The 21,689-nt window shown below is 49.9% G+C and overlaps 1 protein-coding gene across 6 annotated transcripts in view; it reads right to left on the reverse strand.

Annotated features, from left to right (window-relative positions):
* The window catches only part of LOC132900376 (NACHT, LRR and PYD domains-containing protein 12-like), a 296,795-nt gene that overhangs the window by 203,440 nt on the left and 71,666 nt on the right, over nt 1-21,689 (reverse strand). For 5 of the 6 annotated variants that reach the window (XM_060942434.1, XM_060942433.1, XM_060942431.1 and 2 more), the window contains 2 exons: nt 21,512-21,685; nt 19,555-19,728 (listed from right to left, as the gene is read on the reverse strand). In XM_060942434.1, coding sequence (XP_060798417.1) covers nt 19,555-19,728; nt 21,512-21,685 — 348 coding nt within the window. Of the gene's footprint in view, nt 1-19,554; nt 19,729-21,511; nt 21,686-21,689 lie in introns of those variants that run through there. The other variant, XR_009656776.1, reaches the window with a different exon arrangement.

Raw genomic sequence — 21,689 nt, forward strand, 5'->3', positions numbered from 1 at the left:
GAGGTGTATGTGCTGTGTGTAAGGTGCACAGTCCTGAGGTGTGTGTGTTGTGTGTAAGGTGCACAGTCCTGAGGTGTGTGTGCTGTGTGTAAGGTGCACAGTCCTGAGGTGTGTGTGCTGTGTGTAAGGTGCACAGTCCTGAGGTGTGTGTGTTGTGTGTAAGGTGCACAGTCCTGAGGTGTGTGTGTTGTGTGTAAGGTGCACAGTCCTGAGGTGTGTGTGTTGTGTGTAAGGTGCACAGTCCTGAGGTGTATGTGTTGTGTGTAAGGTGCACAGTCCTGAGGTGTGTGTGCTGTGTGTAAGGTGCACAGTCCTGAGGTGTGTGTGTTGTGTGTAAGGTGCACAGTCCTGAGGTGTGTGTGTTGTGTGTAAGGTGCACAGTCCTGAGGTGTGTGTGTTGTGTGTAAGGTGCACAGTCCTGAGGTGTATGTGTTGTGTGTAAGGTGCACAGTCCTGAGGTGTATGTGTTGTGTGTAAGGTGCACAGTCCTGAGGTGTATGTGTTGTGTGTAAGGTGCACAGTCCTGAGGTGTATGTGCTGTGTGTAAGGTGCACAGTCCTGAGGTGTGTGTGCTGTGTGTAAGGTGCACAGTCCTGAGGTGTGTGTGTTGTGTGTAAGGTGCACAGTCCTGAGGTGTGTGTGCTGTGTGTAAGGTGCACAGTCCTGAGGTGTATGTGTTGTGTGTAAGGTGCACAGTCCTGAGGTGTGTGTGCTGTGTGTAAGGTGCACAGTCCTGAGGTGTGTGTGTTGTGTGTAAGGTGCACAGTCCTGAGGTGTGTGTGCTGTGTGTAAGGTGCACAGTCCTGAGGTGTGTGTGCTGTGTGTAAGGTGCACAGTCCTGAGGTGTGTGTGTTGTGTGTAAGGTGCACAGTCCTGAGGTGTGTGTGTTGTGTGTAAGGTGCACAGTCCTGAGGTGTGTGTGTTGTGTGTAAGGTGCACAGTCCTGAGGTGTATGTGTTGTGTGTAAGGTGCACAGTCCTGAGGTGTATGTGCTGTGTGTAAGGTGCACAGTCCTGAGGTGTATGTGTTGTGTGTAAGGTGCACAGTCCTGAGGTGTATGTGCTGTGTGTAAGGTGCACAGTCCTGAGGTGTGTGTGTTGTGTGTAAGGTGCACAGTCCTGAGGTGTGTGTGTTGTGTGTAAGGTGCACAGTCCTGAGGTGTGTGTGTTGTGTGTAAGGTGCACAGTCCTGAGGTGTGTGTGTTGTGTGTAAGGTGCACAGTCCTGAGGTGTGTGTGTTGTGTGTAAGGTGCACAGTCCTGAGGTGTGTGTGTTGTGTGTAAGGTGCACAGTCCTGAGGTGTGTGTGTTGTGTGTAAGGTGCACAGTCCTGAGGTGTGTGTGCTGTGTGTAAGGTGCACAGTCCTGAGGTGTGTGTGCTGTGTGTAAGGTGCACAGTCATGAGGTGTGTGTGTTGTGTGTAAGGCGCACAGTCCTGAGGTGTGTGTGCTGTGTGTAAGGTGCACAGTCCTGAGGTGTGTGTGTTGTGTGTAAGGTGCACAGTCCTGAGGTGTGTGTGTTGTGTGTAAGGTGCACAGTCCTGAGGTGTGTGTGCTGTGTGTAAGGTGCACAGTCCTGAGGTGTGTGTGTTGTGTGTAAGGTGCACAGTCCTGAGGTGTGTGTGTTGTGTGTAAGGTGCACAGTCCTGAGGTGTGTGTGTTGTGTGTAAGGTGCACAGTCCTGAGGTGTGTGTGCTGTGTGTAAGGTGCACAGTCCTGAGGTGTGTGTGCTGTGTGTAAGGTGTACAGTCCTGAGGTGTGTGTGCTGTGTGTAAGGTGCACAGTCCTGAGGTGTATGTGCTGTGTGTGTAAGGTGCACAGTCCTGAGGTGAGTGTGGTGTGTGTAAGGTGCACAGTCCTGGGGTGAGTGTGCTGTGTGTAAGGTGCACAGTCCTGAGGTGTGTGTGCTGTGTGTAAGGTGCACAGTCCTGAGGTGAGTGTGGTGTGTGTAAGGTGCACAGTCCTGGGGTGAGTGTGCTGTGTGTAAGGTGCACAGTCCTGAGGTGTATGTGTTGTGTGTAAGGTGCACAGTCCTGATGTGTATGTGCTGTGTGTAAGGTGCACAGTCCTGAGGTGTGTGTGCTGTGTGTAAGGTGCACAGTCCTGGGGTGAGTGTGCTGTGTGTAAGGTGCACAGTCCTGAGGTGTATGTGTTGTGTGTAAGGTGCACAGTCCTGATGTGTATGTGCTGTGTGTAAGGTGCACAGTCCTGAGGTGTGTGTGCTGTGTGTAAGGTGTACAGTCCTGAGGTGTGTGTGCTGTGTGTAAGGTGTACAGTCCTGAGGTGTGTGTGCTGTGTGTAAGGTGCACAGTCCTGAGGTGAGTGTGGTGTGTGTAAGGTGCACAGTCCTGGGGTGAGTGTGCTGTGTGTAAGGTGCACAGTCCTGAGGTGTATGTGCTGTGTGTAAGGTGCACAGTCCTGAGGTGTGTGTGCTGTGTGTAAGGTGCACAGTCCTGAGGTGTGTGTGCTGTGTGTAAGGTGTACAGTCCTGAGGTGTGTGTGCTGTGTGTAAGGTGCACAGTCCTGAGGTGAGTGTGCTGTGTGTAAGGTGCACAGTCCTGAGGTGTGTGTGCTGTGTGTAAGGTGCACAGTCCTGAGGTGTGTGTGCTGTGTGTAAGGTGCACAGTCCTGAGGTGTGTGTGCTGTGTGTAAGGTGCACAGTCCTGAGGTGTGTGTGCTGTGTGTAAGGTGTACAGTCCTGAGGTGTATGTGCTGTGTGTAAGGTGCACAGTCCTGAGGTGTATGTGCTGTGTGTGTAAGGTGCACAGTCCTGAGGTGAGTGTGGTGTGTGTAAGGTGCACAGTCCTGAGGTGAGTGTGGTGTGTGTAAGGTGCACAGTCCTGAGGTGAGTGTGCTGTGTGTAAGGTGCACAGTCCTGAGGTGTGTGTGCTGTGTGTAAGGTGCACAGTCCTGAGGTGTGTGTGCTGTGTGTAAGGTGCACAGTCCTGAGGTGTGTGTGCTGTGTGTAAGGTGCACAGTCCTGAGGTGTATGTGCTGTGTGTGTAAGGTGCACAGTCCTGAGGTGAGTGTGGTGTGTGTAAGGTGCACAGTCCTGAGGTGTATGTGCTGTGTGTAAGGTGCACAGTCCTGAGGTGTGTGTGCTGTGTGTAAGGTGCACAGTCCTGAGGTGTGTGTGCTGTGTGTAAGGTGTACAGTCCTGAGGTGTGTGTGCTGTGTGTAAGGTGCACAGTCCTGAGGTGAGTGTGCTGTGTGTAAGGTGCACAGTCCTGAGGTGTGTGTGCTGTGTGTAAGGTGCACAGTCCTGAGGTGTGTGTGCTGTGTGTAAGGTGCACAGTCCTGAGGTGTGTGTGCTGTGTGTAAGGTGCACAGTCCTGAGGTGTGTGTGCTGTGTGTAAGGTGTACAGTCCTGAGGTGTGTGTGCTGTGTGTAAGGTGCACAGTCCTGAGGTGTGTGTGCTGTGTGTGTAAGGTGCACAGTCCTGGGGTGTATGTACTGTGTGTAAGGTGCACAGTCCTGAGGTGTGTGTGCTGTGTGTAAGGTGCACAGTCCTGACGTGTGTGTGCTGTGTGTAAGGTGCACAGTCCTGAGGTGTGTGTGCTGTGTGTAAGGTGCACAGTCCTGAGGTGTGTGTGTTGTGTGTAAGGTGCACAGTCCTGAGGTGTGTGTGCTGTGTGTAAGGTGCACAGTCCTGAGGTGTGTGTGCTGTGTGTAAGGTGCACAGTCCTGAGGTGTGTGTGTTGTGTGTAAGGTGCACAGTCCTGAGGTGTGTGTGTTGTGTGTAAGGTGCACAGTCCTGAGGTGTGTGTGTTGTGTGTAAGGTGCACAGTCCTGAGGTGTGTGTGTTGTGTGTAAGGTGCACAGTCATGAGGTGTATGTGTTGTGTGTGTGTGCTGTGTGTAAGGTGCACAGTCCTGAGGTGTGTGTGCTGTGTGTAAGATGCACAGTCCTGAGGTGTGTGTGCTGTGTGTAAGGTGCACAGTCCTGAGGTGTATGTGCTGTGTGTGTAAGGTGCACAGTCCTGAGGTGTATGTGCTGTGTGTGTAAGGTGCACAGTCCTGGGGTGAGTGTGCTGTGTGTAAGGTGCACAGTCCTGAGGTGTGTGTGCTGTGTGTAAGGTGCACAGTCCTGAGGTGTATGTGCTGTGTGTGTAAGGTGCACAGTCCTGGGGTGACGGTGCTGTGTGTAAGGTGCACAGTCCTGGGGTGACTGTGCTGTGTGTAAGGTGCACAGTCCTGGGGTGAGTGTGCTGTGTGTAAGGTGCACAGTCCTGAGGTGTGTGTGCTGTGTGTAAGGTGCACAGTCCTGAGGTGTGTGTGCTGTGTGTAAGGTGCACAGTCCTGAGGTGTGTGTGCTGTGTGTAAGGTGCACAGTCCTGAGGTGTGTGTGCTGTGTGTAAGGTGCACAGTCCTGAGGTGTGTGTGCTGTGTGTGTAAGGTGCACAGTCCTGGGGTGAGTGTGCTGTGTGTAAGGTGCACAGTCCTGAGGTGTGTGTGCGGTGTGTAAGGTGCACAGTCCTGAGGTGTGTGTGCTGTGTGTAAGGTGCACAGTCCTGAGGTGTGTGTGCTGTGTGTAAGGTGCACAGTCCTGAGGTGTGTGTGCTGTGTGTAAGGTGCACAGTCCTGAGGTGTGTGTGCTGTGTGTAAGGTGCACAGTCCTGAGGTGTGTGTGCTGTGTGTGTAAGGTGCACAGTCCTGAGGTGTGTGTGCTGTCTGTAAGGTGCACAGTCCTGAGGTGTGTGTGCTGTGTGTAAGGTGCACAGTCCTGAGGTGTGTGTGCTGTGTGTAAGGTGCACAGTCCTGGGGTGAGTGTGCTGTGTGTAAGGTGCACAGTCCTGAGGTGTGTGTGCTGTGTGTAAGGTGCACAGTCCTGAGGTGTGTGTGCTGTGTGTAAGGTGCACAGTCTTGAGGTGTATGTGTTGTGTGTAAGGTGCACAGTCCTGAGGTGTATGTGCTGTGTGTAAGGGGCACAGTCATGAGGTGTATGTGTTGTGTGTAAGGTGCACAGTCCTGAGGTGTGTGTGCTGTGTGTAAGGTGCACAGTCCTGAGGTGTGTGTGCTGTGTGTGTAAGGTGCACAGTCCTGGGGTGTATGTGCTGTGTGTGTAAGGTGCACAGTCCTGAGGTGTGTGTGCTGTGTGTAAGGTGCACAGTCCTGAGGTGTGTGTCCTGTGTGTAAGGTGCACAGTCCTGAGGTGTGTGTGCTGTGTGTGTAAGGTGCACAGTCCTGGGGTGTATGTACTGTGTGTAAGGTGCACAGTCCTGAGGTGTGTGTGCTGTGTGTAAGGTGCACAGTCCTGACGTGTGTGTGCTGTGTGTAAGGTGCACAGTCCTGAGGTGTGTGTGCTGTGTGTAAGGTGCACAGTCCTGAGGTGTGTGTGTTGTGTGTAAGGTGCACAGTCCTGAGGTGTGTGTGTTGTGTGTAAGGTGCACAGTCCTGAGGTGAGTGGGCTGTGTGTAAGGTGCACAGTCATGAGGTGTATGTGTTGTGTGTGTGTGCTGTGTGTAAGGTGCACAGTCCTGAGGTGTGTGTGCTGTGTGTAAGATGCACAGTCCTGAGGTGTGTGTGCTGTGTGTAAGGTGCACAGTCCTGAGGTGTATGTGCTGTGTGTGTAAGGTGCACAGTCCTGAGGTGTATGTGCTGTGTGTGTAAGGTGCACAGTCCTGGGGTGAGTGTGCTGTGTGTAAGGTGCACAGTCCTGAGGTGTGTGTGCTGTGTGTAAGGTGCACAGTCCTGAGGTGTATGTGCTGTGTGTGTAAGGTGCACAGTCCTGGGGTGACTGTGCTGTGTGTAAGGTGCACAGTCCTGGGGTGACTGTGCTGTGTGTAAGGTGCACAGTCCTGGGGTGAGTGTGCTGTGTGTAAGGTGCACAGTCCGGAGGTGTGTGTGCTGTGTGTAAGGTGCACAGTCCTGAGGTGTCTGTGTTGTGTGTAAGGTGCACAGTCCTGAGGTGTGTGTGCTGTGTGTAAGGTGCACAGTCCTGGGGTGAGTGTGCTGTGTGTAAGGTGCACAGTCCGGAGGTGTGTGTGCTGTGTGTAAGGTGCACAGTCCTGAGGTGTGTGTGCTGTGTGTAAGGTGCACAGTCCTGGGGTGAGTGTGCTGTGTGTAAGGTGCACAGTCCTGAGGTGTGTGTGCTGTGTGTAAGGTGCACAGTCCTGAGGTGTGTGTGCTGTGTGTAAGGTGCACAGTCCTGAGGTGTGTGTGCTGTGTGTAAGGTGCACAGTCCTGAGGTGTGTGTGCTGTGTGTGTAAGGTGCACAGTCCTGGGGTGAGTGTGCTGTGTGTAAGGTGCACAGTCCTGAGGTGTGTGTGCGGTGTGTAAGGTGCACAGTCCTGAGGTGTGTGTGTTGTGTGTAAGGTGCACAGTCCTGAGGTGTGTGTGCTGTGTGTAAGGGGCACAGTCCTGAGGTGTGTGTGCTGTGTGTAAGGTGCACAGTCCTGAGGTGTGTGTGCTGTGTGTAAGGTGCACAGTCCTGAGGTGTGTGTGCTGTGTGTAAGGTGCACAGTCCTGAGGTGTGTGTGCTGTGTGTGTAAGGTGCACAGTCCTGGGGTGAGTGTGCTGCGTGTAAGGTGCACAGTCCTGAGGTGTGTGTGCTGTGTGTAAGGTGCACAGTCCTGAGGTGTGTGTGCTGTGTGTAAGGTGCACAGTCATGAGGTGTATGTGTTGTGTGTAAGGTGCACAGTCCTGAGGTGTATGTGTTGTGTGTAAGGTGCACAGTCCTGAGGTGTGTGTGCTGTGTGTAAGGTGCACAGTCCTGAGGTGTGTGTGCTGTGTGTAAGGTGCACAGTCCTGAGGTGTGTGTGCTGTGTGTAAGGTGCACAGTCCTGAGGTGTGTGTGCTGTGTGTGTAAGGTGCACAGTCCTGGGGTGAGTGTGCTGTGTGTAAGGTGCACAGTCCTGAGGTGTGTGTGCGGTGTGTAAGGTGCACAGTCCTGAGGTGTGTGTGTTGTGTGTAAGGTGCACAGTCCTGAGGTGTGTGTGCTGTGTGTAAGGTGCACAGTCATGAGGTGTATGTGTTGTGTGTAAGGTGCACAGTCCTGAGGTGTGTGTGCTGTGTGTAAGGTGCACAGTCCTGAGGTGTGTGTGCTGTGTGTAAGGTGCACAGTCCTGAGGTGTGTGTGCTGTGTGTGTAAGGTGCACAGTCCTGGGGTGTATGTGCTGTGTGTGTAAGGTGCACAGTCCTGAGGTGTGTGTGCTGTGTGTAAGGTGCACAGTCCTGAGGTGTGTGTCCTGTGTGTAAGGTGCACAGTCCTGAGGTGTGTGTGCTGTGTGTGTAAGGTGCACAGTCCTGGGGTGACGGTGCTGTGTGTAAGGTGCACAGTCCTGGGGTGACTGTGCTGTGTGTAAGGTGCACAGTCCTGAGGTGTGTGTGCTGTGTGTAAGGTGCACAGTCCTGACGTGTGTGTGCTGTGTGTAAGGTGCACAGTCCTGAGGTGTGTGTGCTGTGTGTAAGGTGCACAGTCCTGAGGTGAGTGTGCTGTGTGTGTAAGGTGCACAGTCCTGGGGTGTATGTGCTGTGTGTAAGGTGCACAGTCCTGAGGTGTGTGTGCTGTGTGTAAGGTGCACAGTCATGAGGTGTGTGTCCTGTGTGTAAGGTGCACAGTCCTGAGGTGTGTGTGCTGTGTGTGTAAGGTGCACAGTCCTGGGGTGTATGTACTCTGTGTAAGGTGCACAGTCCTGAGGTGTGTGTGCTGTGTGTAAGGTGCACAGTCCTGAGGTGTGTGTGCTGTGTGTAAGGTGCACAGTCCTGAGGTGTGTGTGTTGTGTGTAAGGTGCACAGTCCTGAGGTGTGTGTGCTGTGTGTAAGGTGCATAGTCCTGAGGTGTGTGTGTTGTGTGTAAGGTGCACAGTCCTGAGGTGTGTGTGTTGTGTGTAAGGTGCACAGTCCTGAGGTGTGTGTGTTGTGTGTAAGGTGCACAGTCCTGAGGTGTGTGGGCTGTGTGTAAGGTGCACAGTCATGAGGTGTATGTGTTGTGTGTGTGTGCTGTGTGTAAGGTGCACAGTCCTGAGGTGTGTGTGCTGTGTGTAAGATGCACAGTCCTGAGGTGTGTGTGCTGTGTGTAAGGTGCACAGTCCTGAGGTGTATGTGCTGTGTGAGTAAGGTGCACAGTCCTGAGGTGTATGTGCTGTGTGTGTAAGGTGCACAGTCCTGGGGTGAGTGTGCTGTGTGTAAGGTGCACAGTCCTGAGGTGTGCGTGCTGTGTGTAAGGTGCACAGTCCTGAGGTGTATGTGCTGTGTGTGTAAGGTGCACAGTCCTGGGGTGACTGTGCTGTGTGTAAGGTGCACAGTCCTGGGGTGACTGTGCTGTGTGTAAGGTGCACAGTCCTGGGGTGACTGTGCTGTGTGTAAGGTGCACAGTCCTGGGGTGAGTGTGCTGTGTGTAAGGTGCACAGTCCTGAGGTGTATGTGTTGTGTGTAAGGTGCACAGTCTTGAGGTGTGTGTGTTGTGTGTAAGGTGCACAGTCCTGAGGTGTGTGTGCTGTGTGTAAGGTGCACAGTCCTGAGGTGTGTGTGCTGTGTGTAAGGTGCACAGTCCTGAGGTGTATGTGCTGTGTGTGTAAGGTGCACAGTCCTGGGGTGAGTGTGCTGTGTGTAAGGTGCACAGACCTGAGGTGTGTGTGTGCTGTGTGTAAGGTGCACAGTCATGAGGTGTGTGTGTTGTGTGTAAGGTGCACAGTCATGAGGTGTGTGTGCTGTGTGTAAGGTGCACAGTCCTGAGGTGTGTGTGTGCTGTGTGTAAGGTGCACAGTCGTGAGGTGTGTGTGTTGTGTGTAAGGTGCACAGTCCTGAGGTGTGTGTGCTGTGTGTAAGGTGCACAGTCCTGAGGTGTATGTGCTGTGTGTGTAAGGCGCACAGTCCTGAGGTGTATGTGCTGTGTGTGTAAGGTGCACAGTCCTGGGGTGAGTGTGCTGTGTGTAAGGTGCACAGTCCTGAGGTGTGTGTGCTGTGTGTAAGGTGCACAGTCCTGAGGTGAGTGTGGTGTGTGTAAGGAGCACAGTCCTGAGGTGTGTGTGCTGTGTGTAAGGTGCACAGTCCTGAGGTGTATGTGTTGTGTGTAAGGTGCACAGTCCTGAGGTGTGTGTGTTATGTGTAAGGTGCACAGTCCTGGGGTGAGTGTGCTGTGTGTAAGGTGCACAGTCCTGAGGTGTATGTGTTGTGTGTAAGGTGCACAGTCCTGAGGTGTGTGTGTGCTGTGTGTAAGGTGCACAGTCATGAGGTGTATGTGTTGTGTGTAAGGTGCACAGTCCTGAGGTGTGTGTGTTGTGTGTAAGGTGCACAGTCCTGAGGTGTGTGTGCTGTGTGTAAGGTGCACAGTCCTGAGGTGTGTGTGCTGTGTGTAAGGTGCACAGTCCTGAGGTGTATGTGCTGTGTGTGTAAGGCGCACAGTCCTGAGGTGTATGTGCTGTGTGTGTAAGGTGCACAGTCCTGGGGTGAGTGTGCTGTGTGTAAGGTGCACAGTCCTGAGGTGTGTGTGCTGTGTGTAAGGTGCACAGTCCTGAGGTGAGTGTGGTGTGTGTAAGGTGCACAGTCCTGAGGTGTGTGTGCTGTGTGTAAGGTGCACAGTCCTGAGGTGTGTGTGTTGTGTCTAAGGTGCACAGTCCTGAGGTGTGTGTGTTGTGTGTAAAGTGCACAGTCCTGAGGTGTGTGTGCTGTGTGTAAGGTGCACAGTCCTGAGGTGTGTGTGTTGTGTGTAAGGTGCACAGTCCTGAGGTGTGTGTGTTGTGTGTAAAGTGCACAGTCCTGAGGTGTGTGTGCTGTGTGTAAGGTGCACAGTCCTGAGGTGTGTGTGCTGTGTGTAAGGTGCACAGTCCTGAGGTGTGTGTGCTGTGTGTAAGGTGCACAGTCCTGAGGTGTGTGTGCTGTGTGTAAGGTGCACAGTCCTGAGGTGTGTGTGCTGTGTGTAAGGTGCACAGTCCTGAGGTGTGTGTGCTGTGTGTAAGGTGCACAGTCCTGAGGTGTGTGTGCTGTGTGTAAGGTGCACAGTCCTGAGGTGTGTGTGCTGTGTGTAAGGTGCACAGTCCTGAGGTGTGTGTGCTGTGTGTAAAGTGCACAGTCCTGAGGTGTGTGTGCTGTGTGTGTAAGGTGCACAGTCCTGAGGTGTATGTGCTGTGTGTGTAAGGTGCACAGTCCTGGGGTGAGTGTGCTGTGTGTCAGGTGCACAGTCCTGGGGTGAGTGTGCTGTGTGTAAGGTGCACAGTCCTGAGGTGTATGTGTTGTGTGTAAGGTGCACAGTCCTGAGGTGTATGTGCTGTGTGTGTAAGGTGCACAGTCCTGGGGTGAGTGTGCTGTGTGTCAGGTGCACAGTCCTGGGGTGAGTGTGCTGTGTGTAAGGTGCACAGTCCTGAGGTGTATGTGTTGTGTGTAAGGTGCACAGTCCTGAGGTGTGTATGTGCTGTGTGTAAGGTGCACAGTCCTGGGGTGTATGTGTTGTGTGTAAGGTGCACAGTCCTGAGGTGTGTGTGTGCTGTGTGTAAGGTGCACAGTCCTGAGGTGTATGTGTTGTGTGTAAGGTGCACAGTCCTGAGGTGTGTGTGTGCTGTGTGTAAGGTGCACAGTCCTGAGGTGTGTGTGCTGTGTGTAAGGCGCACAGTCATGAGGTGTATGTGCTGTGTGTGTAAGGTGCACAGTCCTGGGGTGAGTGTGCTGTGTGTAAGGTGCACAGTCCTGAGGTGTGTGTGCTGTGTGTAAGGTGCACAGTCCTGAGGTGTGTGTGCTGTGTGTAAGGTGCACAGTCATGAGGTGTATGTGTTGTGTGTAAGGTGCACAGTCCTGAGGTGTATGTGTTGTGTGTAAGGTGCACAGTCCTGAGGTGTGTGTGCTGTGTGTAAGGTGCACAGTCATGAGGTGTATGTGTTGTGTGTAAGGTGCACAGTCCTGAGGCGTGTGTGCTGTGTGTAAGGTGCACAGTCCTGAGGTGTATGTGCTGTGTGTGTATGGTGCACAGTCCTGAGGTGTGTGTGCTGTGTGTAAGGTGCACAGTCCTGAGGTGTGTGTGCTGTGTGTAAGGTGCACAGTCCTGAGGTGTATGTGCTGTGTGTAAGGTGCTCAGTCCTGAGGTGTGTGTGCTGTGTGTAAGGTGCACAGTCCTGAGGTGTATGTGCTGTGTGTAAGGTGCACAGTCCTGAGGTGTGTGTGCTGTGTGTAAGGTGCACAGTCCTGAGGTGTGTGTGTTGTGTGTAAGGTGCACAGTCCTGAGGTGTGTGTGCTGTGTGTAAGATGCACAGTCCTGAGGTGTGTGTGCTGTGTGTGTAAGGTGCACAGTCCTGAGGTGTATGTGCTGTGTGTGTAAGGTGCACAGTCCTGGGGTGAGTGTGCTGTGTGTAAGGTGCACAGTCCTGAGGTGTGTGTGCTGTGTGTAAGGTGCACAGTCCTGAGGTGTGTGTGCTGTGTGTAAGGTGCACAGTCATGAGGTGTATGTGTTGTGTGTAAGGTGCACAGTCCTGAGGTGTATGTGTTGTGTGTAAGGTGCACAGTCCTGAGGTGTGTGTGCTGTGTGTAAGGTGCACAGTCATGAGGTGTATGTGTTGTGTGTAAGGTGCACAGTCCTGAGGCGTGTGTGCTGTGTGTAAGGTGCACAGTCCTGAGGTGTATGTGCTGTGTGTGTATGGTGCACAGTCCTGAGGTGTGTGTGCTGTGTGTAAGGTGCACAGTCCTGAGGTGTGTGTGCTGTGTGTAAGGTGCACAGTCCTGAGGTGTATGTGCTGTGTGTAAGGTGCTCAGTCCTGAGGTGTGTGTGCTGTGTGTAAGGTGCACAGTCCTGAGGTGTATGTGCTGTGTGTAAGGTGCACAGCCCTGAGGTGTGTGTGCTGTGTGTAAGGTGCTCAGTCCTGAGGTGTGTGTGCTGTGTGTAAGGTGCACAGTCCTGAGGTGTATGTGCTGTGTGTAAGGTGCACAGTCCTGAGGTGTATGTGCTGTGTGTGTATGGTGCACAGTCCTGAGGTGTGTGTGCTGTGTGTAAGTTGCTCAGTCCTGAGGTGTGTGTGCTGTGTGTAAGGTGCACAGTCCTGAGGTGTATGTGCTGTGTGTGTAAGGTGCACAGTCCTGGGGTGAGTGTGCTGTGTGTAAGGTGCACAGTCCTGAGGTGTATGTGCTGTGTGTAAGGTGCACAGTCCTGAGGTGAGTGTGCTGTGTGTAAGGTGCACAGTCCTGAGGTGTATGTGCTGTGTGTAAGGTGCACAGTCCTGAGGTGAGTGTGCTGTGTGTAAGGTGCACAGTCCTGAGGTGTATGTGCTGTGTGTGTAAGGTGCACAGTCCTGAGGTGTATGTGCTGTGTGTGTAAGGTGCACAGTCCTGGGGTGAGTGTGCTGTGTGTAAGGTGCACAGTCCTGAGGTGTGTGTGCTGTGTGTAAGGTGCACAGTCCTGAGGTGTGTGTGCTGTGTGTAAGGTGCACAGTCATGAGGTGTATGTGTTGTGTGTAAGGTGCACAGTCCTAAGGTGTATGTGTTGTGTGTAAGGTGCACAGTCCTGAGGTGTGTGTGCTGTGTGTAAGGTGCACAGTCATGAGGTGTATGTGTTGTGTGTAAGGTGCACAGTCCTGAGGCGTGTGTGCTGTGTGTAAGGTGCACAGTCCTGAGGTGTGTGTGTTGTGTGTAAGGTGCACAGTCCTGAGGTGTGTGTGCTGTGTGTAAGGTGCACAGTCCTGAGGTGTATGTGCTGTGTGTGTATGGTGCACAGTCCTGAGGTGTGTGTGCTGTGTGTAAGGTGCACAGTCCTGAGGTGTGTGTGCTGTGTGTAAGGTGCACAGTCCTGAGGTGTATGTGCTGTGTGTAAGGTGCACAGTCCTGAGGTGTGTGTGCTGTGTGTAAGGTGCACAGTCCTGAGGTGTATGTGCTGTGTGTGTAAGGTGCACAGTCCTGGGGTGAGTGTGCTGTGTGTAAGGTGCACAGTCCTGAGGTGTATGTGCTGTGTGTAAGGTGCACAGTCCTGAGGTGAGTGTGGTGTGTGTAAGGTGCAGAGTCCTGAGGTGTGTGTGCTGTGTGTAAGGTGCACAGTCCTGAGGTGTGTGTGCTGTGTGTAAGGTGCACAGTCCTGAGGTGTATGTGCTGTGTGTGTAAGGTGCACAGTCCTGAGGTGTATGTGCTGTGTGTGTAGGGTGCACAGTCCTGAGGTGTGTGTGCTGTGTGTAAGGTGCACAGTCCTGAGGTGTGTGTGTTGTGTGTAAGGTGCACAGTCCTGAGGTGAGTGTGGTGTGTGTAAGGTGCAGAGTCCTGAGGTGTGTGTGCTGTGTGTAAGGTGCACAGTCATGAGGTGTATGTGTTGTGTGTAAGGTGCACAGTCCTGAGGTGTGTGTGTTGTGTGTAAGGTGCACAGTCCTGAGGTGTGTGTGCTGTGTGTAAGATGCACAGTCCTGAGGTGTGTGTGCTGTGTGTGTAAGGTGCACAGTCCTGAGGTGTATGTGCTGTGTGTGTAAGGTGCACAGTCCTGAGGTGTGTGTGCTGTGTGTAAGGTGCACAGTCATGAGGTGTGTGTGTTGTGTGTAAGGTGCACAGTCCTGAGGTGTATGTGTTGTGTGTAAGGTGCACAGTCCTGAGGTGTGTGTGCTGTGTGTAAGGTGCACAGTCCTGAGGTGTATGTGCTGTGTGTGTAAGGTGCACAGTCCTGAGGTGTATGTGCTGTGTGTGTAAGGTGCACAGTCCTGGGGTGAGTGTGCTGTGTGTAAGGTGCACAGTCCTGAGGTGTATGTGCTGTGTGTAAGGTGCACAGTCCTGAGGTGAGTGTGCTGTGTGTAAGGTGCACAGTCCTGAGGTGAGTGTGGTGTGTGTAAGGTGCACAGTCCTGAGGTGTGTGTGCTGTGTGTAAGGTGCACAGTCATGAGGTGTATGTGTTGTGTGTAAGGTGCACAGTCCTGAGGTGTGTGTTGTGTGTAAGGTGCACAGTCATGAGGTGTGTGTGTTGTGTGTAAGGTGCACAGTCATGAGGTGTATGTGTTGTGTGTAAGGTGCACAGTCCTGACGTGTGTGTGTTGTGTGTAAGGTGCACAGTCCTGAGGTGTGTGTGCTGTGTGTAAGATGCACAGTCCTGAGGTGTGTGTGCTGTGTGTAAGATGCACAGTCCTGAGGTGAGTGTATTGCGTTTCACATTATGGAGTGAGGTATTGCACAGAGAGAGTCACCTTATAAAGTACTGCACATTATAAATTAGTAAATAGTAAAATAGTAAAGTAAATAGACTATAATGTCAGAGCATATCCGAGTTCAGGGCGGTTATGGCTTTTGGAAAGAAGCTGTTTTTTAATCGATTTGTCTTTGTCCTGATGCACCTGTAGTGCCTCCCTGAGGGCAACAGGTCGAACAGATCAAAGCCAGAACAATGGAATTTTGAAGGACATTTCAATAATGTACTGGCTGCATCCTTTACAAACTCACAATCCCTCTGTATCTGTCTCTCAACCACTGTATTGCCTGTCACTAAATGGCTCTCACTCACTCACTCACTCACTCACTCACTCACTCACTCACTCACTCACTCACTCACCCACTCACTCACTCACTCACTCCCTCACACTCTCACACACACAAACACTCTCTCTCTCTCGTACATTTATCTTGGCATCAGTTTTATCCCATTGAAATGTAGAGGTTTCGATAGAGTAATATCCATTTGTGTTGTAGTTCTGATAACAGTAAGATCATTTTGTATCTCTGGTAATGTGTATCTGGTAATATGGATCCATCTGTGTTCTACTTCTGATAAGAATAAGATCATTTTATATCTGGTAATATGTATCTGTGGAGTAAAAATAATAATTGGATTTCAGATATCCTTGTTTTATTAAAATATGGAGATTGACTCTTAAAATTGTCTCTCTCTCTCTCTCTCTACTGTCTCTTCTTTTGTTGTTTGCCTTGTCGCTCTCTCTCTTTCTGGTTTGATCTGAGCAATAAACACTGTCAGAATTTTGGCAAATGCTTGAGTAATCTCAAACCTGTTTCACTGTGGAGCTTATTTGGGGCACATTGTTAGTGGCAGTTTGCTATCTTTTTTTTCTGAATTTACACCAAGGAGATATGACGTGCCAATCGGGATGACCATTATTCTGTATGTGTGTTTCAAGACTGACTTTTGAGGGCCCCATGTCTGTATTTCGCCTAGGGCCCCAAAATGGCTAGAACCGCCCCTGCATGTGACGCAAGCCAGGAGTGGGTATAAAACCGGCGTGTCTGCAGCATTCTGCATCTGTCTTTCGACTGAAGAACATTGGATATTTTGTGGGAAAAATGTAAAAATTTTCAGTTTAAAGTTTAGAAATTGGGACCCAAGAAGACGCGAGCAAAAGTGAAGTAACCCAGCCTGAAACAGCAGAGGGGGAGGAGGAGGAAGAATTTGATGATGATGGTAGCAGCCCCGGCGAGCCCTGCACGGACAGGGAGAAGCATAGGTCGCGTTAACCGACAATTGTCCGTCATTGACGGATTTTTTTTAGCTATGACGGAAAAATCTGAAGGCCGTCGGTCATTTTGACGGATGTTTACCATTACCAATAACAATAATAGCCTAATAATAACAATAATAAAACATAATGAAACACACAACTGAAATGATTGGCAAGTTGTGGCAGAGTTTTCTTACATACAGTATACATAGTCTTCACTGCCGTCACTTTCAATCTGAGCCGACGTTGCGGTGTCTTGATGTTCAGTGCATCATGTATTGAGGTATTTCACTCACGTGACCAAGTCATGTGACGCTGCCATTTTGGACGGCACGGCTCGAATCAGTTTGAATGCGAGGAAGGCGACAAACGAAAAACATAAAAGAAAAAGGAGCGAGATGCAGAAAGCACCTTCACTATCCAGCGACGTAGGGCATTTTCAGGGCGAGCAGAGGGAGAGGTATTTGCAAAAATTGAGGTTAGCAGGCTTAGAGAACGGCGTTTACCTGCTTCCACCAGGATTGTTCACTGACGTACGGAAGTACACGAAGCCCTCGTCTTTACCTGACTTCGGCCCACATCATCTGTTTACCTATGTCGTTAAAAACCCATCGCCATACACAGGTATTGATCTGAAAGCGTATAAGAGTTTGGATGCCGACAAATATTTTGTGTCAGGCTGGGTAACATGCCTACATCAGCGGGTCGTCCCTGGAGCCGGTGGTCGCCATCTGATTACAGCTAAGGTTTGTTCACATTTTCATTTACTTTCGGTCCTCAGGATAAACAAAATGTTATTAAATGTCATTGAAATAACTTCTTAGTCTGTTGAGACATGGCCCGTTATAAATTTGCTGTTACCAGGCAATGACCAAGAACTGTATTATTAGGGTCGGTGTAGTTGTAGCAGTGTATTAGCAACTAGCTGTTAGCACTAGCTAATGTCAACAACATAGTAGCTGGTATGTTCCTGTAGCAATGTTTACGTTCAGTCATTTGGATGACTGTTAAAACCTTTCAGTCTCAAGTTTTTCCTTTACTGTATTTACTAGTTTACTGAGCCATCGCGCGCTCTCCGGCCGAGCCCGGAGCCATCGCGCGCTCTCCGGCCGAGCCCGGAGCCATCGCGCGCTCTCCGGCCGAGCCCGGAGCCATCGCGCGCTCTCCGGCCGAGCCCGGAGCCATCGCGCGCTCTCCGGCCGAGCCCGGAGCCATCGCGCGCTCTCCGGCCGAGCCCGGAGCCATCGCGCGCTCTCCGGCCGAGCCCGGAGCCATCGCGCGCTCTCCGGCCGAGCCCGGAGCCATCGCGCGCTCTCCGGCCGAGCCCGGAGCCATCGCGCGCTAGCTCAGTAAACTAGTAAATCCAGTAAAGGAAAAACTTGAGACTGAAAGGTTTTAACAGTCATCCAAATGACTGAACGTAAATATTGCTACAGTAACATACTAGCTACTATGTTGTTGACATTAGCTAGCTTGCCGTCCAAAATGGTGGACACCGGGGCGTCACGTGACCCTGTGACGTCAGGTGAAATACCTCAATACACTGTAGGCACTGCGCAAGGCTGTTCCGCCCATCGCGCTCCTGACCGCGCTCTCACTTTTCTAACCACTAGCACAGTGAGGTGGATTAATGTTTCCCTTCTCTGCAGAAGACACGTCATTTTTGCTATTAAAAAAAGAGATGCATTGGGTTGTTTGTGTCGTTTCCCTGCCTGTACGTCTTAATGCAATAGCGCTCATTTAGGCTAGCTGTTTTCTTGTTTTTAAAATGAAACAAATGCCGATTTATTGTATTCTTCCCCAGCAAGCTTAGGAACATCACTGCTCGAATATCTGCTAAACTATCATTTTAATGAGAGCACGGGTAGACAAACTAACATTTAAACATAACTTCGTTTTATTTAAGACCTTCCGTGTCAGCCCACTACGGGTCACCGCGGGGTGCAGCTGCACCACTGGTGCAGAAAGACCGCATGCTGCAGGATTTCCTCCCTATGAAGACAGGACTAGCAGGGTCGGGAAATCCAACTTTCAGAGGCTCTTGCCGGCTTCTGATCGCTTCCCTGGGAGAAATGTTTCCCGACTTGAGCAGACCTTTGGCTGAAGTGGCGCTGGTTATTCCAGTCTCCAGTGCCGCAGCAGAGCGCGGGTTCAGCCTTCAGAATAAAATTAAAACGTCAATGAGAAGTCGTCTGTCCGAGGCAAAGACGCAAAATTTAATGACAGTTGCCTCGGCAGCAGTCTCCATTGACGACTTTGATTATGCACAAGCGAGCTCCCAATTTAAATCCATGCGGGCCAGAAGGAAGGTTTGAGCTCACGCAAACAGGTCAGATTAGATTGTCACTTAAACCGTTGTAGTGGACTGTTCATATTTTAACTGCGATTGTCTTGCTACGTTGTAAAATAACATTGTTCATATGCCCGTTAAGGCTCAACAGCCGCAATGTTTTTAGCGGAGGGAAAATGGGTTCACAAGTGACCGAACGTCAGAATCTCTGATCATCTTTTTGCATCATAAATACATAAATAAATGATTAAATAATACAAGCTTGTTCTGTGAATTATTTTTTAAATGAAAACAAGTCCATGAAAACACAAGTTATTAAATATATAGCATTTATAGCCTATATACATTGTCATAAAAGTTAAAATAAAATGACAGATAATAATGGACAATGACGGAATTTTTACGACCCTGTCCGTCAAAATGACGGACAATGAAAAAGTCTAACGCAACCACTGGGGAGAAGTTTGCCTTCAAGTCGGCAGAAGGCACAGCACCCCGCCAGAGGGATTTCCACAGGTAAATACACATGCTTTAAACATTCATTTCAGGATCGATATGCTTATGTAATTAATATTATATATGCTGATTTTCATGCATGTTTCAGCTAACTACACCCAGAAGTGAGGACACTGCAATCCCATCATCGCTGTCAGGCTATTGTGCCATGCTCAGTGATGAGGACAAGGACATCCCGACACCCCGTCCCACCACTCAGCAGGAGCAGGACAGCAGCTCGGAGTCAGAGTGTGTTTCAGTGCTCAAACTGTTGGGCTATTTAGTTGGGATTTTTTACAATGTAATAAAATGCATTATTCCCTTAGACTCATGTTTTATTATTTGACGTTTGCATGGTAAATTAACATATACTCAAATAAAAACAGCAAATGAGGTGGTCTTCTTCCTTTCTACGATGCTACACGCTACGTGATCAGTTCCTTGGTTCCTCCCCAATATATATACCCAGAGTCTTACCACTCGGGTCACATGCTGGTCGTGTGCGCTGTGTGCGGGTCGCGTGCGCTGCGTGCACGCCACACATAGTGGCAGAAAGTGAGATGCACTTCTGTCTTGTGGGCCGCACAAATAGCAAGTGTGGAATACTTGTGTAGTACTTCTGAGGCACGTCACTTGTACAATGCCCGTGCGTCACTCATGCGTCTTACTGTCATCGCAAAAAGCCCCTAGCCACGCTGCTGACGTGGTTTAGGCGTACAAAAGGAGTACGGGTCCCATACGTAGTGTATGCGTTCTTGATTTGTCGTAAGACCTGTAGAAGTCTCCACGGGCAGTCTGCAACCTTCTATGGCGCTGAACACATGCAAGTATTGCACAAGTCTCAAGCACGGTTTTGCCAATTTTTTTTACCGTAGACCGCCCATAGCAGCACGTACGGCGGGTTGTGAGTGAGGCTTAAGACCTTTTACCTGACTACATGCTGTGAATTGCACTTGATGTGACTGAAAAACCTTTTGTGTCACAGGTCTGCTACAGGTTTGTCTATTTGATGGCAACAGTGCAGAACTTGCTTTTTCATTCCCAGGCTCCTTTCCTCCAGGCTCTCCTCAGGCACCAACATATATCTTTTAAATACTAACTAACTGTATTCTAATTATTTTTGTCATGTACATCAAGAGGGATTAATGCTGTAGACATTTTGCAATAAAGGTAAAAAAATAATAGATTTCTTTATTTATTCATAATTTTGTAGCAAAAAAAGCAGCAGCAGGTTTAAACACAGAGCCCTGGGAAAACAGCACTTTGCACACGCAGAAAAGCCCAAATTACCCTGTATCACGACAGAAAAAGCCCAAATTCAGAAATGCAGGGTGTAGCACAAATTATGTAATTGAAAGGCCTGCCTCTGCTTCAGTCTCACTATTAGAGAATGTGCCTTACTGAGGATCAGGTCATGTGACTCGCAGAGAGATGATCTTACCCCAGTGTCTCCAGTTTACAGTGAGGATTCTCCAGTACAGCAGAGAGACGCTTCACTCCTGAGTCTCTGAGTTTATTCCCAGACAGATTCAGTTCTCTCAGGTGTGAGGGGTTTGATCTCAGAGCTAAAGTCAGAGCAGCACAGCCTTCATCTGAGATTCTACAATCAAACAACCTGCAGAGAGACAATGACACACTCTTCACTCTCTCAGTTCAGGACACACAGATCAGTTCAGCAGGAACTTTTTAATCAAAGAGGCACTGCAGTCTTTAATCACAATGAAATACAGAAACTTAGTCATGAATTATACAAGAGCAATAACTAAATAAAAAAAAAATTCTATTTAGTGTGTGTGTGTGTGTGTGTGTCTGTTTGCCAGCTCCATGAGAATGATTCCTCTTGACTGTAAAAACTCGGCAGTGAAACATGTCGTATCTTTTCACATGCAGGTTTTTATGTTTCTTAATAACTGAGATGAAACCCTCGATATAAGTTTTAAATGTAAACATGGTGATAGCAGCTACACTGTGTTCACCAGGACTGAAAGCCTGAGATGTTTCCAGTGTGGGGACATCGGGGATAAAAAGTTGAGTTGGTGGCACAGAGCTGTGCAGTCGGGGAGCTCAGGGGGCGACACGGCCGAGATACAGCACCAGCAGGGCGGAGACAGTCAGCAGGAGAGCAGAAGAGGTCAGTGCTGAGCCCAGCAGTAATGCTAAGGATGCTAACACTGCAAACAATCCTGACGCTAATGTTAATGCTTGTACAGATGCTAATTCTAACACTGGTGCTGGCGATAGCATCGCTGCTAAACCTGAGGTGACTCCAGATGTTAGCAGTAGCGCTAGTGGTGATACCGGCCTTAATGCCGACACTGAGACTGTCACTAATCCCACAAAGCTGCAGCAGGAGAACACACAAGACTCCAACTAAAGAAAAATGGAGTCAAGAAACTTGGCAAAGGTGGAGAAAACTTAGATAAAGAAGAAAAAATATGGAAAGAGTAAGAAGTTGAGAAAATGCCAATCATCCCAAAAGCCCCAGTGAATCAGTAAAGAGTGTAATGTGAGACAGTGAAAGAGCAGAGTGCAGTCGAGGTGCTACAGGAGAACAGCTCACACACATGGAGGAGGGTGAGATCTCCTCAGATGAGGTGAGTTACTCTGACTGCTCAGGTGTGTCAGAAACACAGCCAGATGACATGAACTCCATCACTCAGATCAACCGCTTTCTAGAACAGACTAAAGGAAAAAGGACTATTTCACTGTCGAGTTCCTTCCCTGATAAGTCCAAGTTCATGAAATCAGCACAACACGTCACCAAGAAAGAGAACCTGAAGGTGCTGTCACCGTGAAGAACATTTCAACTCAGGAAATGGAGAAAGACTCTTCTAAGTTAGTTGTGGACACGATCTATCTGGTCCTCTTTCTGGTGTTCTGGACTTTTCACTGTCTTTTCTGTTTCCACACATGAGACTGGACTGAAAACTCTGTGTCATGGACATTGAGAGACTGGACATGTCAGTGTGGAGTCAGTACACTCCTGCATCCTGAGCAAACACTGGACAAACACTTGGATTTATAAACTCCATCTACTGCAACTTGGATATCTGATCTTGATTTCCAGACTTTCTATTTGCATGGACTTGTAAAGGTGTTCTGAGTGTGGACTTTCTGCTGGCATCGACTTCAGAATGAGAACAGACTGCAGAGGGTTCTGGGTTTTAGGGTGGGGGGATGAATGGCGTTGTTTATAAATCTGTAAATATGTTTGATGAAGGAAAGGCATCTTAAAAGTCAAAGTCTCTCTCTCTGTCTCCTTTCTTTCCACAAAAAAAAAAAATCTGGTTTCACAACAAAAATTATGTTTGTTTTCGGTCATGTACAATCTAAAATTATGTCTGTAAATCCATCTAATTGAGGATCAGGTCATGTGACTCTCAGAGAGATGATCTTACCCCAGTGTCTCCAGTTTACAGTGAGGATTCTCCAGTACAGCAGAGAGACGCTTCACTCCTGAGTCTCTGAGTTTATTCCCAGACAGATCCAGTTCTCTCAGGTGTGAGGGGTTTGATCTCAGAGCTGAAGTCAGAGCAGCACAGCCTTCACCTGAGATTTCACAATAACGCAACCTGC

The sequence above is a fragment of the Neoarius graeffei genome, chromosome 16 (genome assembly GCF_027579695.1).
Source record: "Neoarius graeffei isolate fNeoGra1 chromosome 16, fNeoGra1.pri, whole genome shotgun sequence".
In the NCBI taxonomy this organism is placed as follows: Eukaryota; Metazoa; Chordata; class Actinopteri; order Siluriformes; family Ariidae; genus Neoarius; species Neoarius graeffei.